The sequence below is a fragment of the Xenopus tropicalis genome, chromosome 1, assembly GCF_000004195.4.
Source record: "Xenopus tropicalis strain Nigerian chromosome 1, UCB_Xtro_10.0, whole genome shotgun sequence".
NCBI classification, from domain to species: Eukaryota; Metazoa; Chordata; class Amphibia; order Anura; family Pipidae; genus Xenopus; species Xenopus tropicalis.
Window position 1 is genome coordinate 174140298 of NC_030677.2, and position 23509 is coordinate 174163806.

Here is a 23509-nt window from a genome sequence, read left to right on the forward strand (position 1 = left end):
TCATAAAAACTGATCTGAACTGCCTATATATACACAGTAACTGTAAGTGTAATAATAATGCTGAAAGGCTTAGTGACCGCTCCACTTGTAATGCAGTTCCTGCACTCAGGCATTTCCCATTTCAATAAATGGGTGATGGCATGTCTTTACAGGCTTAAATAAGGTAGGAGAAAATTCACCTTGTGCCATAGCCCAATTACTCTTCACATCAACAGAAAGAGCACATTAAAGGGAAATATTCCCCTAAATTTTTTTTTAACAAAAGTTAATTGAATTGGACCTATGTAGAAACAGTACATATTCAATCAAATTAAAGGAATACGGTCATGAGAAAAACATTTTTTTTTTCAAAACACATCAGTTAATAGAGCTTCTTCAGCAGAATCCTGCATTGAAATCGGTTTTTCAAAAACAAAGATTTTTTTTATATTTAATTTATTTCCCAGGGTGCCACATCCATGTGACCTGTGCTCTGATAAACTTCAGTCACACTTTACTGCTGAGCTGCAAGTTGGAGTCATATCATCCCCCCAGCTCCAAGCAGATATCAGAATAGCACTCAATAGTAAGAAGTCCAAGTCTGGCTCCTCCAGTTACATGGGAGTAGGAGAAACAATAGGTTGTTATCTGAAAGCAGTCCTAATGTGTAGCGCTGGCTCTTTCTGAAAGCTCAGACTCACACAATGAGATGACACCTACACACCAATATTACTACAAAAAAGACATTTGTTGGTTCAAGAATAAAATTTTAAGTGGTAGAGAGATCTATTTCCAATGTAATTTAGAAATAAAAATGATACTATAAAAATCATCCCAGTATCCCTTTAATATAAATAAAATTCAATATTAATTTATTTAACATTTGACATACTAGATCACACAGATTGAAAACCTAGTCTGTGTGTTTGTCCCTTACCTTGTTCCACTGTGGTGTACCCCAGGACTTGAAGTCCCTTTGCTTTGCAGATAATCTATAAACTACTTACTATGGGAAGCAGAGGGACTTCTATAGTCCCAGAATACAGTGAGTGGGTTACATTACACTTTTCACATAAAAGGCCTTGGGAAATAGCTGGTTAGAGTTATCTTGCTTTCCTTCAGTCTGTGCAATCACATAAGGTTTTGTAGAAATTACCTTTATATTTATATCTGGAAGTTCAGAAAGTGTTTTTACACCTTTTCTAAATAAGTTCAACTAAATGAGCTAATGTCAAATAGGTAGGGGTGTATATCTTCTCTTTAACTTTAAGTGACTAGTAACAGAGCATAGTTTTTAATTTATGCACAGCCTAATACACACGTGTGTGTATATAACTATGTTTGATGCACCCGCTCTTTGTAATTGGCCTGTATCTGTTCCATTTGCACAGGTATATGCATTCAGAAGCCCTATAATACATTACCATCAAGCCAATAAAATGAAACTGATGTCGCTTTTGTAAGTAATTGTTACTTGGATTTCCTAAACCTGACTGTTTTGCCAACCTGACTGTCCCTTCTCAACCTGTCAGTTATAGATATTCTAATGCTAACGGACTCCTGCTGCACAAATATGGCAGATCCCTTATAGAGGAACTTGGGGGATCTAATGTGTAATGTAAAAGCATCAGAAAGTACTTTTATGGCAAAATTATAAACAGCATGCAAAGACAATGTTGATATATTTCATTTTAGGTGTCAGTATCTCCTAAAAGACTCAAGTGAGACTAACCAAAGATACAGTATGTTTTTTCAATAGGTTTTTTTTTTTCATAAAACAACATGTCTATAGAATAAAAGTTAGCTTGTAAAATGGTATCCAGAAAGAAAATGTGCTACTCACCACGGAACAAACAGATCTGGCATCCTCTTCATAATTAACCACTGGAGGAGGCTCCTTTCCTTCATTTTGCTGAATTTTCTGGTCCAGTAGCATCTTTTGGGCTGACAGTTTTGACTCTGCACACTTCAGTTGCTCAATTGACTGCTTTAGCTCTTCAATGGCTTGTTTTTGGCTTAGCAATAGCACAGCACTAACGCAGAAAGAGCAAAGAGGATTGTGTCATGTTCACTTTTCTATACATGTCTTTTCTCTCAGATCACATTTCTTTGGCCAGTGATATCTATGCTTTTACATGTTTCCTTTTAGCTCATTTTTTACATTTTGATTCATCAAAGAGGGTGCATATGCATACCTGAAATAAAACGTTCATATGCACTTTAAAAACACCACTACATTATAATTCTGCTTCTTATTTGGGTGGTCAATTGATTGGTCTTTCAATTATCTTTCTTCACCTCTTGTATCGGTTATTGATTGCTTTATATGTTACTCGGTATGTCCAGTGTATGAAACCCACTTATTGTACAGCGCTGCGGAATATGTTGGCGCTTTATAAATAAATGTTAATAGTAATAATAATCTTTCACCATGCAAATGGTTGGTACAGAATATAGTAAGAAATGGAAAATGTGTTGCAAAAAAAAAAATATTTCGGTCTATATGAAAAAGTTCTGTACAATACATTTTCAGGACAGAGGAATTGCTATGCAAATAAAAGTAACCATAAGAAACAAAAAAAAAGAACCAATAAATGTTCTTGTAGTCTGTAAAATTCTCATCCCCTGAAGTTGCTAAATGTCCCAGATACAGACCTGTAAGATGCAAATGACATTTCCAGAAAGATTTGTAAAAAAAAAACAAAAAAAACACTTACTCAGACTTTTTTTCACAAGTGCTAGCAGATTCTTCTAGGTTCACTTCTAGTTTAGACAGTTGTTCCTCTTTGGTTAAAAGGGATTGCTGTGTCTGAGATAGTTCTTCGGTTGCTGTTTTTAACCTACAAAATAAATTGTAGAATATGCCTCGGTGAGCCATAGAACAAGATGATGATTGCTAAATGCCATGCTGTAGTTAGATGGCAGATTTAGCGAATGCCAGTAGTTAGCAACTAAGCACCCTAGAAGAACATGACTTACATTGAATTTAAACTGTCTGCAGTGAGATTGTTCCACATGATTTCATTGGCTTGCAGATTTTCTATTTCCTCTAATAAAGACGTGTCAAATTCTATATCTGGTTCCCTGGTCTCTTCCGTCCTGTTAGAAACAAGAGTAGAAAATGCTAAAATTCACGTTTGGAATTCAGCTTTAACCTTACCCTTAATTTATTAAGATTTTTTAGCTTGGAATTTTAGCTTGGTTGACAGCATTTCTTCCCCTACATATTCTAACTGACCCGTAGCTCTGGGTACAATATTCCTAGTGCTTCTAGCTCACAAGTCCTTATGATAAACATCCTACAGGTACAACATCTACTCCCTGGCATGCCTGGGATCGGAGACCTGTATTATATAAAAAATTAACAAACACTGGCAAAAAATTTGTTTTTGTGAACTAAAGAAATAACTTAAGTTATAACTTATATATCCTTATATAACTTAATAACAAGTTATAACAAAGTCATATGCCAGTTTAATTTCATACATAAAAGGTGTATGCATAATCACAGATGGATCTTGATCCACTCAAAGTGCCCCTCAAGTTCATTAGATGTTTGCTGGCAGCCACACAGGAACAATGTGCCAAATGACCGTTTACCCATGTACAGACTTCAAATTTATTAAATGGCCCTAAATGCCAGTCCAATGGATTAGTGCAATGTGGTTATCCATATGTGTAGCCTGATTGCACCAACATACAACCAACTGGTCATAAAAGCTCCACTCAAACTTGTGCATAGGCAGCTTTGGCTTTCAAAGTGTTGCTTGCGCCACTGCGGAACTGGAGAATCTGCACATAGGAATACATATATCGGGTGCATAATCTGTGAACAGTTTTTAATATATTAAACAAGCACTTCGCTAGAGTCACAATTTAGCTTAAAGTGAAAGATTAAAATAAAACAGTCACCTGTGCTTTTCAATGAAGTTTTCATACTCTGTGCTTGGATTAATTTCCTCAACACAAGTCTCAAGCTCCTTATGAACAGCAACAATTTCCTCAGAAACAAGGCTGGTAATCTGGCAGTATTCAGCAAAAATGCCTTTACTGGATCAGAAATAATGAGAAAAATATCTTTAGTTTTCATTTTAATTAAGAAACAGAGAGGGATCATTTATGAATGACACATTATTATTATTATTATTATTATTATTATGAGATGCACTACGGCATAAAGAAAGAATATATATCTAGTTCCAATGCAATTATACATAATTTCTTCATTTCTTACTGTGCACAAATTTTGGTTTTATAACTAGAATGGATGTTTCTTACAGGGCTTGTATCATTTCCTCTTGCATCTTCTGCAGAGAATCCAACAGGAGGGGGAGAGTGGAGTCATAATATTGATGCTGATGAAGCTGAGCTCCTTTTACAGCAAGGACATATTGGTTATGAAGTATATGAAGCTTCATGTTTGCTTTATCATATCGGTCTCTGGCTTTCTCTGTCTCTTTTCCTGCACACACAAAAATAAAAAATATGTACATAAAAAAATGAAAGTCAATATAAATAACAGTGCTTCCTGTAGTGGCCATGTTGCAAGGGACAATTTTTGCATTATTAAATAAAACCACAGCCCCCAGCATGAAATGATAGTTTCATTAACACATGGTATTTCACTAGCAATGCAAAGATTAACACCTCTGATACTGTGAGAGCTGCTGAGCTGTCTGTGTAGCCAAGAATTAGCACAATTTTTGTATGGAATATAGGAACCTAGAACCCCAGTACTCTCTGCCCACTAAAAAAAAATGAATACACGTACCCTTTGTCGATGCATCTTTAAATTTCTCTTTAGCAGAATTTACTTCTTTTGTTAACTGTTTATAGCTTGACTTCAGCTTTTCCAGTTCTGTTTTTGAGACCTGATTGCAAAGATTAAATAAGTTACTTCAAGTGTGAAACCTCACAGCAACAAATGCAATGTGGCTAAAACGGTCTACAGACAGTTCTGACCAATATGAAAGGAGATCTTTAAAACAGCCCTTTGATAGAGTAATTGTCAGGCATTCCGAGCTTGGGGAAAAAAAGGTTGGCAAAATGCCCAAAGCCAAATAGTTTGTCATCAGCCCAAAGATAAAAAGCAATAAATACAGCTACCGACTGAAGATTATTAGCAGATAAGCTTGCACTTCCCACCTACCACAAAAGTAAAATATGTCAAAAGGTTTCCTTCTGGTTATGTAGACACAGTTATGACACAGTCAGCATTTTAATTTAAAGAAAAAAAACTAAAGTGAAAAAAAGGCCTAAAACTGTGTCAGTGGTTTATGAAACAACATGTACTGGATCTTGCTACTGACCATTATTTTACGAAAAATATTGATTCAGAGGCTTTTTAGTACGATACGATTTCCACAGTCAAAGGTCTTTAACTTACAGTAAATTGAATAAGTGGAGCAGAGAACAAGAAGCTGCAGCAGCAGCACTGTTGTTACAATGAAGGTTCTGCCTTAGCAAGTCAAAAAAGGGATAGTTTATATAACTAGCTTATACAGTATAACATGTAAATCACAAAAATGTTCTTATCACTTGCCCAATATTTTACAAAAGACAATTGCATAAAACTTGGGCAAAGCAAGCGCCCTTGAAGTATATATTCTGCCTATTCTTTAATTTAGATAAACACTTTTCACAAAACAAGAAATGAGAATTGAAATCTTTAAAACAACCTCCCTTACTTCACACATTTGTAGTGATTTTTTGATTAAGGGTAAAAACACAAAGCTACAGCATTTACTGATAACAGGCTCTACATGTGTTTTAGCAGAGGCAATTACCAGTATTTTCTATGGCAGGGTATTTTCTGGTGTTCAGTAGCTGTGAAAAAGTAGCTGCTACTAGTAGCTCTGAGTGTCTCCACCCTAAGGGCTCTGGCACACGGGGAGATTAGTCGCCCGCAACAAATCTCCCGTGTCTCGGGTGACTAATCTCCCCGGATTGCCATCCCACCGGCGAAAATGTAAATCGCTGGTGGGATGGCATACGCGGCGGCGCGATTTCAGTGAGATCGCGCAAGTTTCCTCTCGAGGCAACTTGCGCAATCTCACTGAAATCGTGCCGCTGCGTGTGCCATCCCACCGGCGACTTACACTTTCGCCGGTGGGATGGCAGGTGATGGCAACTCGGGGAGATTAGTCGCCTGAGACACTGGAGATTTATCGCGGCGACTAATCTCCCTGTGTGCCAGAGCCCTAAAGGTTCAATAGGCAGGGGGTTTATCTGTGAACGGGTACTGCTTCAAAAGAACCATAAGGATAGAGTAGTTTTAATTTCCCTGTTCAGCTCAATAAATTACGAAAAAGATTTTTCTAAAAACTACATGCAAAACGAATGAGCACAAGCCCTCTTTGATTAAGCCATGTTGAATAAGGGGGGTATACTAGCTTTTTAAGGCAGAAGATGACTCTAGATGCAAGGGAATCCTGCACTTACTGTCTGCCAAAGGCAGATGTTAAGTACAGGACCCTCATGTGCCTGTATGAGCTAAAAAGAGTGCAGTTTGCACTCCATGGATACAGGGGCCAACTGCTTTATATATGGGCACCTACTGCTTTCAGAGCAGCGCCCATAGTAAATTCGTGTGTGTCACTAGCCATGCCAAACACTGCGCTCCGAGCATATAGTGACTGCTATATGGCATGTTAGGGTGCCTTCCCCCATACCTGCACTACCCAGAATTGTTCCGTAGCAGCATGGGTTGACAGAACCTCTACACAGCTAGACCAAAACTCACAGATGCTTAAAGGTGAACTTAAATATCTGCCCCTTTAAGTTATAAATAGCATGTTCTCATTTTAGAACACACTATTTATAGCTGGTTCACTGACATCAAGATACATATATATCCTACCTTGTTCATTTCAGCCTCAATCTGCTGGTGGATATTGTTGTAACTCTTTTTTACATGTTGCTTGTCTTTAATCAAAGTGGTAAGGCGGTGGAGTGGCCCAGCATTGAGTTCCTCGGCATGCGTCTTCATAATTTTGCTTAGCTGTTCTGTCTGCTGCACCAAGTGCAACCATGACTGAAAAATAGCAGTAAAAAAAAAAAAAAAGCACCTTTTAAAAACAAGGGATGCCAAAAAAATACAGCACAAACTCTTAAACATAACATGTACATTAAAATGTTTTATAAACAGAATCATCTGAAGGAAACAAAAATGAGTGTCCTCTTTCAAAATGTATTAAAATATAAAGCATAACTGGAAAAACCCTAATCTCGAAGGCAATAATAAATACTATATGGTGCTGGTTTCAGTCTGGGCTAAAAAATGATCATTACAATAGCCTCGTTATTGGAGCTGTCCCTGTCAGTGTTACAAATGAGGGATGGGAATAATCATACCATATCAACCACAGTAGCTAATTACACAAGCAAAGACAGGCTTCAGTTCCCTATCAGGTCAGCCTAGCTGCGGATTAGTTCCTATCCTACAATGCAGTCTGCCGAGTGTGGCCGGCTCCCTTGCAGGGAAAGGAGGCAGCAGGAAGTAGAACATATGCAGGGTGGGACTAGTAGGGTTTTTGAAGGAATTTTTAATAAATCAACCCAAAACATCTTTTTTAAAGCACATTACTTCTATATTTAAAAGGCGTATAATGCACTGGGCACATTTGCTTTTTTGACAATATGTCTCTTAACACCCATAAACATTCTCTTATTTACCAAAAACTCTGAAATGTCATTCTCCATTGCATTTTTATTTCAAAGTACTGAAGCTCAAAATTACTTATAAAAAGAGAAGGAAATATTATAGATAGTGCAAGTGAAAGTTTATCTTTCAGTATGACAATGATGCAAAACACAAGGCCAAAGTAAAGGTGGCCATACACGCTAAGATCCGCTTGCTTGGCGAAGTTGCCACGACTAAAAATCAAACCTGCCCGATCGATTTCAGGCCAGATGTCGGTCGGGCAGGCCCATCGTTAGTGCCCATACACGGGCCGATAAGCTGCCGAATCGGTCTAAGGGACCAATATCGGCAGCTAGAATCAGCCCGTGTATGGCCACCTTAACATTGGCTCAAGAACAGAAAGGTGAATGGCCTACAAGCACTGTGAAAGCACTGGACTCACCCTACTGAGAATCTGTGGCAGGTACACAAGCATCAATTAAATGGGTGTATAGGTGTGTGGGTGTAGGTGTGTGTGGAGGGGGGGGTGAGGCATGGCTACTTATGAAAACAGCATTTCATTTTTTATGTTTCTTTTTATATTTTCTAACCTGAAACAGTGCTATATTACATACTTAAATAAGAGTTTTAGTGCTTTTAAATAAAAGCAATCAGTTAATTAAAGCAAACTCTGTGCATGAATTGTTAGGATCTGCAAAACACTGCTTATTTGTTGTGTTTTCCAAGACTACGTCTGAAAACATCCACTAATTATACTAGTTAAATAAGAAAGCAATACTATATCCTCATTGCTCCTCCCTATCACGCCCAGAAGTAAAACCAGTCCTCACACCAGTGACAGTACGTAATTCTTGCACGTTCCTCCTATACAACTTGATTTTCACTTCCTTGTTAAACAAAATAGTAACTAAATACTGTCACCTTAAGGGCTGGAGCACAGAGAGAATCCACCAATTTCCTTTGCTTGCATTTTCTATGTGCCAGTCAATGGGGCTACATGCCATGCTGCTATTAATGTTGGCATGCATGGCATTCAGCCACTAATTCAGGGGAGGTAAAACATTTCTATACATACAGTAGTCCCTGTTACATTAGCATAACTCATACTCAAACATGGAACTTTGCATTAACATTATCAACCACAAAAGGAAAGGTTTTTTTTTTTTTTTGTTTTTTTTTTAAATGGGAACTAAGAGAGAAAGTATTTCAAGGAAAGCAGACAGTCAAGTTCTGGACTAGCCCCAACAAGTAATAGTAATTGTAGGTAGGAAAAGCATCTACATTTTAAAACTAATCTCAGGCTTTTAAAATTGTGAAAGTTAAAAAGATATTAGAGGTAAAAACTTGCCCGTGGGTGGTAACCCATGGCAACCTATCAAATTGTTGCATTAATTGTTCTACCTACAGCTGGCTGAATAAAGTCAATCATTGATTGGTTGCTATGGGTTTACTGCCCACAGGCAGTGATGATAAATTAGCCCCACTACATTTTCTTCTCTTTTAATTTCATTTAATTTGAATGGCTTCAGCTTCACTTTATCGTTCTTTCATAGTTCATTTTCTGAAAGATATGTCAGATGCTTAACTAAGCATAACTGGCAGACGTGGACTATTCCCATAGTAGCATAAAATACATTTATTTAATTTCTGCTAACATTAACAATTTAATGTCCACAAAAGGCATCTGCAAGCTAAAGTAGGGAGCAGGAATGATTCAATCAAGTTGGCCATGTTTGCACTCCTATGGCAACACTTTGCAGCATTGAGCAATTTTCCCCACACACCAAACTTTATAATTATAGGTTTTACTGCACATGCACTCACTGTGAAAATAAAACCCTGTCTGCAGAGCTAAATATAAAAAGGACAAAGCTACAAAACAATGATTGAAACAGAGATTGCTCCTAAACGCCACTGGGCTGAAGCCCCTGACAAAGTAAATCACTAGGCATCAACAGCAACCTATACTTCAGGTCCAGCAGCTCAACTACCATAGGTTGCTTTAAACCTTGCTAATTTGGTTGATAGGTTTAACAAGCGAAATGTTAAATTCTTATTTCAAGATTTTAGAAAAAATAAAACATATATACTCATTGTTATTCCTAAAACCTTACATTGGATACATTGCTTATGTAATCAAGCGGGAGGGCGCTCTCCTTGTCCATCTGGTTGCAAAGGTTCTGTAAAGTCGAAGCATACTCCTTGTCGCTTTTAATTCTCAATGCCATAAATTTCTTCACAGTTTCCAACAGCCGCAGCTCCCAGTCTTGTAGTTTGAGCAGAGCATCATGAGAAGATCTGAGCTCTTTGCCAAAGCCCATCTTCCCCACGCCACTTGGAAGCTGTGATGATTATAGAAATTCTTTTTGGTCAACACATACCCAGACTTCTGAAAAAAAAAATTGAAGTTAAAATGGGAACGTGTTTAAGTATTCGTTCTGCATAACCACTACAAATTCATTGGTTGAACACTGAACTCTGAATTAGCTTAGACTATTTTTGCAACTAAAGGCAAACAGGGTTAGTAAGATACTAGGGCAAGAAACATGGGGCTACTTCAGGTCCTTAGCCAGCTACAGCGCCAAGAGTACAAAAAAAACTTTTATGACAATTGCCTAAAAGTGCTAGTTGTAGAAAAGACCATTCAGGACAAAATTTGGGCAGAACAGGTTTGGTTTACTAGAAAAACATATTGGGCAAAACATTTGATGCCTCATTGATTGAAAAATTTGGTGCCACTGTTGACAGTGTAACATTTCTTACAGCTGAATCCTGTTCTTATGGGCAAAGGAATACACAAAACATTTTCAGTAAACTAACAGTGGTCACAAGAACAGAAAATATTTGTATATATAGTAAGTGAAACCCAGTGCTTTTCAGTAGAAGGATCAGTACCCTCCCAGGCAGTATAAAGAAGAAAGTACACCGGAACACAGGGATAATGCCAGCAGGATGAACCAATCGTTGCTGCTCCAAATTAAGGAAAACCCCAGGTTACAAACAATCCAACTAATGGAGCCTTTACCTGTAATTTGTACAATTTTTTTTTTTTTTTTAAATATGCGTTAAGATAAAAGCTGTAACCACTGCACAGCATATTATTAAAAAGTTTTAGTTTTCAATCCCTTCTGCTTTGCAGAAAGGTATCATTGTACGATTCCACTAACACCCATTCAGGTTGAAGGCTCAGAAGAGAAGCAATATGTCAGACACACCTATCATCCACTTCTGAAGGGCCCAGTGCCAGCATCTCCCTTAAAGCAACACACATTTATGGTTCAAGTAGTTTACTCTTTTTTTCTTCAACCCAACTAATCATTTAGAAATATTAGATTCTGCCACTGGGTGATGCATGCTGGGACAACTTTAAAGAGAGAAGCTGTTGCTAAAACCCTTACCAAATGGCATTGCGGCAAAGGCTTTAAACATTAATGAAAACTCCTCCTCTGTATTCTTATCCCACCCTTCTTTATAACCAGCTTATCCATGGCGGGTTAAAAGCTTGTGCCAAAAAACTATACCATAGAGCACTGAGATCAATATAAGACATATGACTCAGAGAGATTTAAAGAGTGCTTTTCCTTAGCCATAATGCAGTGTCCAAGTTTAATGGTGCACAAAGTTTGTTTTGTGAACTTCAAATCTCGAATTAATGGGTAGTTTATTAAAATGGAATTAACACAGCCCACTATCAACAAACACAGCAACTGCCTGACAAGTAATCAAACCAGCAATGTTAGCCTATGGCAGGCTGTTTTGGGATTTATTTTTTTGAGCTATATCAAATTAAATGACCTACCTGATATTAACTACCATTGATTTGAAAGAGATATGTGTGAAACTGCAGATAAACATTTTCACAGTGATACCAACACGTGTTACAGGAAATGTTTTAACATTAACCCTTTTAAGGGAATGAAAGGTAACCTCAGGCTGGTTATGCTGTTTTGGTTATATTAACAACATAAGGGAATAAATTATCAAAGCATAAAAACCTTAGTTCACCACATGAAAACCCCTCAGCTCTCTATTCACTTGTATAGGATATTGCGGTGATATTTAGAAAAGGGTTAAAACAAAGCTTGCTTTATTTTTATCATTTCACGAAATATGGCCCTAAACGGGCTATGCAGATTCATCAGGGAAAAAGGACTACATCACCAGACCAATGAGATCCTTGCCCAGTGTTGCATTCTAACCTGCCCAATAGACATCTGACCAATTTGCAGCCAGCTTCCAACATACACAGGCCGACTACCTGAAGGAGCCAAATAATCAGCTTATATCAACCTGTGCCTGGTCAGTGTTAGACCTGGTGAGGCCTGAGGGACATATTTGTAAACATTTGTAAAAAGCAGTGCCATCCATTGAAATTCAAAGGACAGTGGGACAAGCACTGTCATCCTGAAGCCTGGAACAGACAGGCACTGCAAGTGTACAGCTGCAGATCACTTCATGAACGTACTGGAGGAGGAAGTGAATGGAGCTGCCCCTTTAACAAAAATATTAAAAAAAAAAAAAAATAGATGTGTAACAGAATATTTAATATTTCAATTTGCCAGCTTAAGTGGCTGCATAGGTTCTAATGTTCTAAAAAAAATACATTTCTTAAGTGTGTAATTATTTTTACATCACTGAAACTTAAAAACCAATTTCCCACCATGACGTCTATTTCCCTTTTCAAGTCATTGGGTCAATAGGGTACATAAATAGAACATAGTAAACATATGCAAGAAATGTTGCAAACTTAAAAAGTCATTTCAGTCTGCCTCAGGGGTTCCTATCATTAGTCCTCTTTCTGTTTAGCTGAAAAGAGAAAACACATCAGTTTGGGATATCCTTTGTCTTTTCATACACACTGTATCTTAATTATTCAATTATTTAAAGGGTCAGTAACACAAAGAAATTAAAATGCTCTAAACAGCAGCATCGTGGAGCAATGTTTAGTGCTGCTGCCTTGCAGCGCTTGGGTCCTTGGCTCAATCCCAGATTGGGCAATTTAATGTTCTCCCTAAAGCTGGCCATGCACGCACCAATGATATCAGACAATATTCGGTGCGTGTAAGGAAAGTAGGCAAGGCAACCAATATCGCAGAAGACTGCGGATATCGATCGACTCGCCGTTCGGGTGGGTTAAAAGACTTTGCTCGGACACTGAAGGCGCCTGAGCAAAATCTATCTTCAGGGCTGAATCAGCAGGAGGTAGAAATCCTCCATATCAGACGATTCAGCCATGAACCTCTGTGGAGGGTGGGAATGATCGAAAATCGCCACGTGTATGGCCACCTTAAGTCTTCATGGGTTTCCTCCGGGCACTCTGCTCTCTGCCCACAAAAACATACAGGTAGGTAAATTGGCTTCTGGGATGTATAATCTCTAAAGCGCTGAGGAATATGTCAGCACTATGTAAAATAAAGGATAATGATAATAATAAAGGCTTTAACATACAATTCACTTGGCCAGCACTTTCAAAAAAGTTATAAAGCATACTGTTGTGGGCATTGGGGAACAGGTCACCAATATGTGAAAGTATATGTGAAGTGCTAACATATGCGTGGACAGAGCAGCAAACAGGGGCAGCTTGTGACTTCATCGTCCTTGCTGTGGCTCTCTTTCGACATTTTATAGCCAATTATCTAATCATTGGTCCAGTGGGCAAAACTACTTTGAGTAGTTGTTTACAATGCTTAGGCTAGGGCTCAAGGAGTGTTGGCTCTGCCAAAAGCCAGCTCCTTTACATGTGCAAACAACATGCAAGTCAGGGCCATATTTGCTATACTGGCACCCAAGGGCCTGTTCCTAGGGCAGCAGAATAAGGAGAGAATTTACAGGTACATGCCACCGAATATTACGACAAAATCCAGTGCAACAAAAACGTTTTAGGCAGTTTTTTTCAAGGAAGGGCATGCATTAGTAAATGTGTAAAAAAAATGCCTGCAGAATACCCCCAAATCTTGCTGTGTTTGCTGGGGGCCAATGGGAAGTAAACCCCTATGAGGCTAGTGGCACACAGTTTCTCTGCTGCCATTTCTATGCCAGCAGAGAAAAGGCCAATATACTCCCATTCACACCTTGCATGGCATCAGCCTGTCAGTATGCACACAGGGTGGATGCATGAAAACTCATAGTTAATAATTTCCACCCTGAAATCCCGGCGATTTTGTTTGTTCCACTGGAACACATAGGAGTACAAATGCAAACATTTGGAAGTATGAATGTAAACAGTTCCCAAGCCTAAGCATTGTGTTGTGAAGGAGGGTCACGACTAACAACTGTCCATTAAGAGTAAAAATGTAACAAACAACATTTTCGGCTGTCATTGGCATGCTGGGAGTTGAACGAAACAATGTCAGAAAAGCTGCAAGTTGCCAATTGGTTATTAGACCTTGATGTGTACTAGAACCAACCACTGAGCTACCGCCATTATGTATATACCGCAATCACTGCAGTGATGACCAGTGGAATGTATATTTATAACACAACGCTGCTTCCTTCTCTGTTTTCACAGAAAACAATAGCCTTTTTCTGTTTCCTCTGTTTTTCTCCAAAATAACAATTACATCCTTCCCTCCTTTGAAATGCTCTTCTAGCTCCCATAGCTGCATACATGTTTAGTATCAATGTACAACGAACTGCTTCAAGCTTATTGCTAAACAATAATTATCGCATTGTGGAGTTCTTAAAAATGGCAGTACTCTTACCAAATGATTTCAGCAAGCTACAATACCGTTATCTTTTAAGAAGGGGACAAAGTAATTTTAGTAAAACATCAAGTGGACAACCTGGAGCTTGTATCCTGTAATCCGAGTGCAGGAGCTAGTTCATTTCCTTGCATGCCGGTGCTGGTCATTCAGGCCCAGGAGCAGCTTTAAGCTGCTGGACACAAAATCCGGTTTACGCTTAGGAATCCTGTTTCTGCAGAGGAATGCAAGTGTCTGTAACTTCCCTTCAAAAAGTCTTGCTCCAGGCCACAACTACTCAAGCTGAAACTGCAAATGAGCGTATCACAAACCCATGTTACTAAAGCTGAAACACAATGACCTAAACAAACATGAAGGCAGCGCTTAGAAAACACATTTTTTTCAGTAAATCTCTTGCCACCTTCATTTTTATACCATTCAAGTGGTTTGCTTTCTTTAAAAACAGTTGTTTGCAACAGTAGGGCAACAAAATGTCCAATGTGACATTACCCTACGAGGCATTTAGACGTAATGCCAAATGTTTAGGCAATAAGGCAAATTTTCAGGCGTCAATAAACCATAAAATAATATTATAAGCGTTATTTGAAAAAAAAACCAGTAGCCCACATTGCACGAAAATATATACTGTATGTTTAGTATACATATCAAAAACATGCTTATTAGCTATCCCCAATGTAAATTTAATAAGAACTTGGCTTTAAAAGCACATGAAAAGATGAATTCCCTGGTGGGTGCCAATAACCCCCCCCACCCAATAGATTCAATCCACCATTTGACGTTTACTTTCCAGACGCTCCTCACTAGACTTAAGGTGGCCATACATGGACACCGATTCGGCAGCTTATCTGCCCGTGTATAGACACTCGACAGTCCTTCCTATCGGATATCTGGCCTAAAATTGGGCAGATATTGATCGGGCAGGTTTGATTTTCCCATCGGATAGGGGATCACATTGGCTCATTGATGTGATCCTTGGTCCGATGGCCCATATATATATATATCCCATATATCCGCTGTTTTAGTTTGATTGCTTGGCCCTGGGGCAAAATAATCGAATTAGCCAGATATCGCGCACCTTAGGCGGGCAAACCGGCAGAAGACCTTGCCAAACAAAATGTATGGCTACTTTTAGACTTGTGTGTGCCCAGTAATTCACCTAGTGGTTAGCAATATATTGGCTCCCCGCAGCTTATTTTGTCCTTTAAATGCAACTATAACATTCCACTAAGTGCAGGGGTACATACAATGTATGTATGTATGTATGTATGTATGTATGTATGTATGTATGTATGTGTATATATATATATATATATATATATACACTATTTTTATTATTTTTTTTTTTAAAAGCCATATTAGCAGGTACACAACATTGCATGTTGAAGACACCCTTTGGTCTGGAGCTTAGATATAGTGGATAAGTAAAGGGTCTCATCCCTGTGAGAGGGGGTCATTGCAAATTATCAAGCAGAAAATTAGGTTTGTTTGTGACAGAAGTGGTTGCTACAGGGCTAAATATTAAATTCTGATACACTGATTTCTGAGTTGCCATGCAAAAATAATAAGGCATGTATCAAGACTTGTATATTCTGTATATACACTGTGGGGCAAACATCACAGGTGATATTGCCCATAGCAACCAATCAGCAATAAGATTTCAATAGTCACCTACAAGTTAGAAAACAAAAGCAAAGATATAATAAGTTACTATGGGTAACATCACCCATGATATTTGTCTCCAATGTTAATAAATACACCCCTATATTTTAAGTTAGTTACTAAGCTTAGGTAAATGTGAATCATCAGAAATGAAGACATCTTTAAACAGGTTGTTCAACTTGTAAAACCAAAAAAAACAGTATGCGTGTGAGCTACAAAAATGAAACAAAAAGTTAGGAAATGATAAATTAATCTCACATCTCAAACCTCAATCCAGGCCACAGGCCATAAACATTCAAATAGCAGATGGAGTAGGAACAATAAAAAAAATGACAGCAGCAGTGAATTAAAAAATATAAATGTTATTGGGACATATAAAGCCTAACGCGTTTCATGCCTAAAGGGCACTTACTCATAGGCTAAAATACAACAGCCAATACAAATAAATCTAAGAAATATGTCTATGAAGATTCTCATTCATCCAGGTCATGATATACAGTATCTAGAAGAATTAAGTCTAAAACAACTGGACTTTTCTGAGTTTCTTTCAAGAAAAACTCAGAAAAGTCCAGTTGTTTTAGACTTAATTCTTCTAGATACTGTAAATCTAAGAAAGTTTAACAAGTGAAAAACCAATGAAAACAGTGAACAAATTCTTTTGTTGTTGTTTTTTCTTATTTTTATTTTTGTTCTCACTCCTGACTCCATCTTGTATTTGTTCACCTTGTAATTAACTTTTAGTATGATGTAGAGGGTAGTATTCTGAGACAATTTGCAATTTGTCACCATTTTTTTTATTATTTGTAGTTTTTTTTTTTTTTATTATTTCACTTTTTGTTCAGCAGCTCTCCAGTTTGGTATTTCAGCAACTATCTGGTTGTTAGGGTAACATTTTCTTAGCAACCAGGGAGTGGTTTTCATGAGAGACAAATAGAAGAGAACCTGAATACAAAAATAAGTATTAAAAAGTAACAATAACAATAAAATGGTAGCTTCACAGAGCAATATTTTTTGGATGCTGGGGTCAGTGACCCCCATTTGAAAGGTGGAAAGAGGCAGAAGAGAAAGGCAAATAATTCAAAAAGTTGACTTCACTTCTCTAGTTAAAAGGACAACTAAAGACTAACTAAAGAAGTAGGCTAAAAATGTTGCTTCTGTACCAGCCCAAGGCAGCCACAGCCCTTTAGCAGGGAAGATCTGTGCCCCCAAAGATGCCCCAGTAGCTCCCCATCTTCTTTTCTGCCAATTCACTGCACATGCTCTGTGCTGCTGTCACTTACGGAGCTTAGGGGCCCACTCACAATATACTGTATATATAGAATAGAAATGTCACAATATAAGGCTGATTAGAAATCAGTATAGATACTACATTGAATAATTTAATAATCAGCCCTATAGCATTAGCTTATATGACAGGCAAACATCATTTTCTGCTTAATAATTTGCAACAACCCATAAGCTTAACTTCAAAACAGCTGCTCAGAGTACACTGGGACAGTTTTAACAGAATCCAAGATGGAGAGCTCCTGTCATTATTCCTGTATTACTACTATAGAGATGCTGAAACTTTAGGCTAGTGCAGTCAGTTTAGTGTATAAAATATGACATTTCTAGCCATATTCATCGTTTACTTCTCCTTTAAAGGGGTAGTCCACCTTTAAATAAACTTTTAGTATGATGTAGACAGTGATATTTTGAGACATTTGCAATTAACTAAAAGGTGAACCCCCCCCCTTCATTCTCCTTTAAAAAAACCTATTAATGACCTGCCTATAAAACGTCTAACACAGTACAGTTCTGTTTCATTATTTTTTTTAAAAATGTAAATTATGCAAATATACTTAAAAATGCGAATTCAGTTCAGATGTTGTAAAAAATATTTTGCAGCATTTTCATTACTGGGCCTCAAAATGAATAATTTGTAAGAGTTCTTAATAGTTTTGCATCCTTTTGTGATGCTATGCCTTGTGCTGAAACGACCGCTAACCTTCACAATGGAGCACAGAGACAGGAAGTTTCCTTACTATCTATATGAAAGGGAAAATGAGGGCTGTACATATTACAGATAGCTTGCAAAGAAAGAAATGTTTCCTTCTGATAACAAGAGAACTGTTAGGGAACTCCCTCACTACTATCACACTTACAGAAGACAACTTTTTTCTGCATTTTTGGTTATTGTTATTGCTTACACACACAATTATCTAATTTTCTAATTTCTCTTGGTCATGTTTAATATGAAGATCAACAAATAACTGCATTCACCTATCAACATGGTTAACCAATCACATTACATGCTTACATTTTATAACGTACTGGTTTCAAGTTGGATTGTGTTTTGTTCCTGCATCTATAGCTAACAGCCAATCTACTTCAATGAGAAAAAAAAGTTGGTCAGACACCATCAGATTTTATCTCGTCAGATGAAGATGCAGCATGCGGCTTCCCTTCCCACAGGCGCCCTGTGCGTGATGCCAAATCTTTCATTTAGTTTACTCATCAGATTTTTTTATTAATTCCTCTATAGTTTAGCCCAGTGCTGTCCAACTTCTGTGGTGCCGAGGGCCTAAATTTTTTTGCATACATGGTGGAGAGCTGCTAATGGAAGCCTGTTTTGACCACTCCCCTTTTTAAACCACACCCACGAGAGCTTTTAAGACCATGCCCACATTAATGATGGTAGCGCAGCAAAAACCCAAATGCTTGGTGCTCACTGCGGGGATATCAACCATCATTCATATGTGAAAGAATTATATTATGTCATAGTAAGACATACACTTAAATCCATATGCCGCCTCCTCCTCCTCCCCTGTGGAAAGCACAGCAATCCCCAGCATATAATTACACACCTTTGGGACCAATTAATGGCTATTTCCAACTGCTAACAAACTCCCAGAAAAAATCCCTGCCAGGATCACCTCCCACAGGCAGCATAGGGCAGGCAGAGTAAGACAAACACAGGCAGCATAGGGAAGGCAGAGTATGGCACACACAGGCAGGGTAGGGCAGGCAGAGTATGGCACAAACAGGCAGCATAGGGCAGGCAGAGTAAGAAACACAGGCAGCATAGGGCAGGCAAAGTATGGCTATACTTAGTATATACTGTCCAACTATCTTGGTAATGTATGTCAGTTCCAAGAGACCATCCTGAAATTGTGTCTGAATATAGATGATGTCATATTTTAAAATTTCACCTGCTGTATTTGAAAGTGTTTGGTGCATTGGCTGGTAAGGGAGTGAAGAGGAGCCACATCTCCCTCTTCAGTTTCTGCAGTTTCAATGATTTGGAAAGGAATCAGAAATGTGACCATAAATGTGTATGGCCAGTCTTATGGTATGTGTCCATTCAGCCCTATATCAACATACCATTGACCAAAGTATTTTTTGCGGTTATAAAAACTAACAATATATATTAAAAGGGCAACACATCTTTAAGCATAAGTTTAATGAACAGGCTAAACATACTCTTTACCTGTTGTCTTAATCACAAAAAATGTATGTTATACATTATTTCTTGAGCTAAACAGGGCAAACAGGGAGACTGGAGCTACTCCATGCTTGGTCTCTGCGAGGCAGATTATAAAATTACGAGTGCATAGACAACACACTGCATAACAGACTTGCAAGGATCAAACACAGGGTATTGTCAATTATGCCAGTTTTGCCTGCTTGGCTCAAGAAAAACAGATTTTTGTGTGATTAAAATAACAAGCAAAAAGTATTTTCAGCCCAAGTACTATTCATTGACTTAAGGAGGTGTCCTGCCCCTTAAAACATTATGTAAAAAGCACAACTTATGTTAAACTCATGGACAAAAGTACTCCCAGTCAACTGCATTCACTGACCTGTAAATCTGTACAAAGACTTTGCTTTTTTAAAGTGATGTTTATATAGACCATAATGCTAACAGCGCCAAATAAAAGCATGAACAGAAGGCAAAAATGACAAAGAGGAAAGCAGAATGGATGTTTGGGGAGAAATTGGGCATTTTTCTAAGAAACGAACAGAAGTATGCCTAATGACTCATGGGAACATACAACTGCTGAAATGCTTAGTTTAGGAGTTGTCAGAAATTATCAAGCACATAATTAAGTTCATCTGAAGGTGATGCTACATGGCTCGTGTAAATTCTGATCTAGAATAGTTTTTGACTTGCCATGTAATATGATAATTTTATGCTGTTTGCCGTGAGCTGGTCCTTAACCTCAGGTAACTTACAGAAGTCAAGAGCATGTGTTTTGAATTTGCAGAAAAGGAGATGGGGAGTATCTTCAGAGGTACAGATCTTAAATATGTAAGGGCTGTGGGTGCCTTGGGCCAGTAAAAAAGCCTAAAAACATAACGTAAAGCAATCCCTGCCTGTGTTAAACTTTCCTTAACTATTTTAAACTTAGTTATGGGGACCAACCAATGCTTTTTATTATCACGGAGTAATATCCTATACTTTGCGGGCGTGCATGGCAATAGGGACAAATAGAACATAAGATTACAGAGCTTGCACTGGCATTAGGCAGTGTTGGCTTGTCTCTTAACCACATGCTTCTTTTACAGAAGCTGACACAGGAAGCACAATATATTAAGCAAGCCCCAAGTCTAGGCTTTGGGTTTAGAATTTGTTGAAATCTTACATGGTAGCTACATTTTCTTTCACATCCTTAACTACTTGGCTAATGTTATTTAATGTAATGATAAAGGTAAATACAGACACTGCCCCCTTAAAATAAATCTTATCAGTTACAATTTCAATTTTACTGTAATACATACCAGAGGGTTATTAACAAGGAATGAGAAGGAATAAACCCATTATGTTTACTGGGAAAGGTACTAAACTACATCATGGTAGTTAATATTACAAAGCATTATTAATCAATAATTAGTTTTTGTAGATTACAAGTTACATAATAAAAGCAAAGATTTAACAGGTTGCTAACTGCTATGTTGCAATTAGACATTCATGTGAATCAGCCCCTCTGCTTCCCTTCACAGATGTAATATGCATCAAGAATATTTACCCTCCAAGAATATTTACCAGTCTTCCAAAAAGCTATATGTACCTGGCATACTCTCTGCCAGGTATACCATAAATCATATGTCACAATGTCATATGAAAAAGTCTAGCTGCAGCTACTATCTGCTTGAATTCCGCAACCCTTCCAAAAAGATTTAAAGGCTTTTGACGTTAACTAATACCCTTACACCTCATACATCAGCCTTATATTAGCTATTTGATCAGCCAAGCCTGGTAGGGCAAGTGAAACAACCACAGCTAGAGCAGGCAGGTGAGAGACAGGTCCTAGCGCTATACAGTGCAATTACTGACTTGTTTACAGTATGCATAATGTGTATATGTCATAACAAAATGGTTTCGCTGAGACACTGGAAGAACAGGTATTAATTTCTCGCTAAGTGTTAATACAATCTAAACACATCTGTACTAGCACAGAATAGTAAGACATTACAAACTCCAGCTTATTTCACAATTTAAAACACTAGCCGTATTTTAGAGGCCTCATTTTATATCTGAAAGGAAGACAAAAAAAAATCAGATGTCATTTTCACCCCCAATTGTGCCATGCCCTACCTAGGGCATGGCTCTTTCTACTACTAATTAGCCTTGTTAACATGGATATTTGGCCCGATACTGCATTTCTACAAGTGAATGTAACAATCTACAACACTGAATATACAATTAGCACTACATAAAGATATACATACTTTAATTATATGTTAACAATTTTACACCATTTTCACTAGCCCTTTATACTTGTCACAGGGTAGAATGTACACCCAGTGGTACCAAAAACGTCAGGCTGGGACAGAGGTAGGCAGTGCTTAGCTTGAACACTAAAGCTGGCCATACCTTGTTTCGTACGATATTCGGTGCGTGTTTAACCGATATCGCAAAAGGCTGTGGATATCGGTCGACTCCCCAATCGGGCGGGTTAAAAGATTTTGGCGCCCAATCAAAATCGACCTTCAGGGCTGAATCAGAAGAAGGAGGTAGAAATCCTATTGTTTCTACCTCCATATCTGACAATTCAGCCTTGAATGTCTGTGGAGGGTGGGAATTGGGGTGAAGAGTTATATGCTGTCCTTGATATTCTGTGAAGTCTGACTAAACAGCTAAAACATAAATGTTTTTCTATATCTGTAACCTTATTGTAAACTAAGAGCTGGGACCAAATGTTAGACTTCCGAAGGGACTTGAAGCAACAACGTCTGGCAACCACTGTTGACAATGGCATTTTTCGACTGTTACATTCACTTGTAGAAATGCAGTATCAGGCCAAATATTTGTATATTGGAACATATCTAGTTATTGTAGTGCCACTTACCCCTAAGCATTGTAATTACAGGTATAAAACAGTGGGCCTGAATGAAAAGAAAAAAATAAAAACTAGAAGTATAGCCTTAGAATGAATGTGGGCAATGTGTAACTAACCTCAGCAAACCATATGACCATGTTCAAGACAGAGAGGCGCAGAATAGTAAATAACAAAGAGGGAGAAAAGGCAGCAGAATATGTACAGCTGTATCACTTTGAATGTCACTTTTAGAAAGAAAGTAAATAAATACAAATTATTTCCAAATAGCAATATTTGCTGCTATTTTGGCTGCAGAAAACATCTCCCTATTTTGGGTTCACCCCCCCCCCCAAACTAATAATAAGGGAATAATACACACGGGCTTATTGACTTTATACAAGGTGTATACAAGCTGCACCCATCCCATTCCCAAGAGTTAGAAGGCACCGCCTCCTGCGCTAATGAACACCATGGACGCCAAAGCTGCCACAATGCCGGCGAGTCTGACTCCCAAGCCTGATAAGTACGGCACGCATTATCTGCCATCAATATGGGATCCCACTGCTAAGCAGCAAGCGAACCACAATGTTACAGCTAAGCCAGAAAGGCGTACAAAGTGCTACTAGCGCACAATAATAGCGACAGATTCCAAGGAAAGGGTAAATGTGGAGAGGCCCAGAGTGCCGCCCGATACGTACCGCCTGCCTATCCCGCTTTCCGCGGGACACTCCCGAATCTCATAACACAGCCCCCAGCCCCGGATAACTGTTTAAATGTCCATCATCTCGGCTCTGCCGGCCAGCGCTCCCACACTCCCGTCATACTCTCGCGAGATGAGACTACCGTTACGGACACTGTGAGTGGGAGCGCAGGCACGCCGACGTACCCGCCTGGGGGAGAATGAGAAGTGATGGAGCGAATGATTGCTGAGCGTGTAAGATGCTGAGTCTGTATAGGACACGGAAGCTGCTGCTTTTTTTGTGGAGCATAACTGAAAGGAATAAAAAAATGCCCCTGCCATCACCAAGTCCGCTCCTAAATGTAGGAATGAGGAAAACTGAGTCTTTTCTGGGCTCACTGGATGTCCTACTTGTACAAGGGACAAAATGCAACAAAGAAGTATTGTTCCTAGTGGTTGCAAGCAGTATGTGCCACTAGTCTCTGCTGCAGATATTTAGGCAGAAGTACATGTTATACCTAGAAAAGTAAGTTTGAGAACAAACTTC

At 38.4% G+C, this 23509-nt stretch overlaps 1 protein-coding gene across 5 annotated transcripts in view; it reads right to left on the minus strand.

The window, feature by feature from the left end:
- The window catches only part of fer (fer (fps/fes related) tyrosine kinase), an 86783-nt gene extending 63579 nt beyond the window's left edge, over window positions 1-23204 (minus strand). For 2 of the 5 annotated variants that reach the window (XM_012962967.3, XM_031900191.1), the window contains exons 1-9: window positions 22982-23204; window positions 9736-10010; window positions 6839-7012; window positions 4751-4850; window positions 4258-4441; window positions 3892-4029; window positions 2959-3078; window positions 2697-2819; window positions 1823-2012 (exon numbers count right to left, since the gene is read on the minus strand). In XM_012962967.3, coding sequence (XP_012818421.1) covers window positions 1823-2012; window positions 2697-2819; window positions 2959-3078; window positions 3892-4029; window positions 4258-4441; window positions 4751-4850; window positions 6839-7012; window positions 9736-9942 — 1236 coding nt within the window. In that variant the 5' untranslated portion in view covers window positions 9943-10010; window positions 22982-23204. 5 annotated transcript variants of the gene reach the window in all.
- Between the last annotated feature and the right edge of the window lie 305 nt (window positions 23205-23509).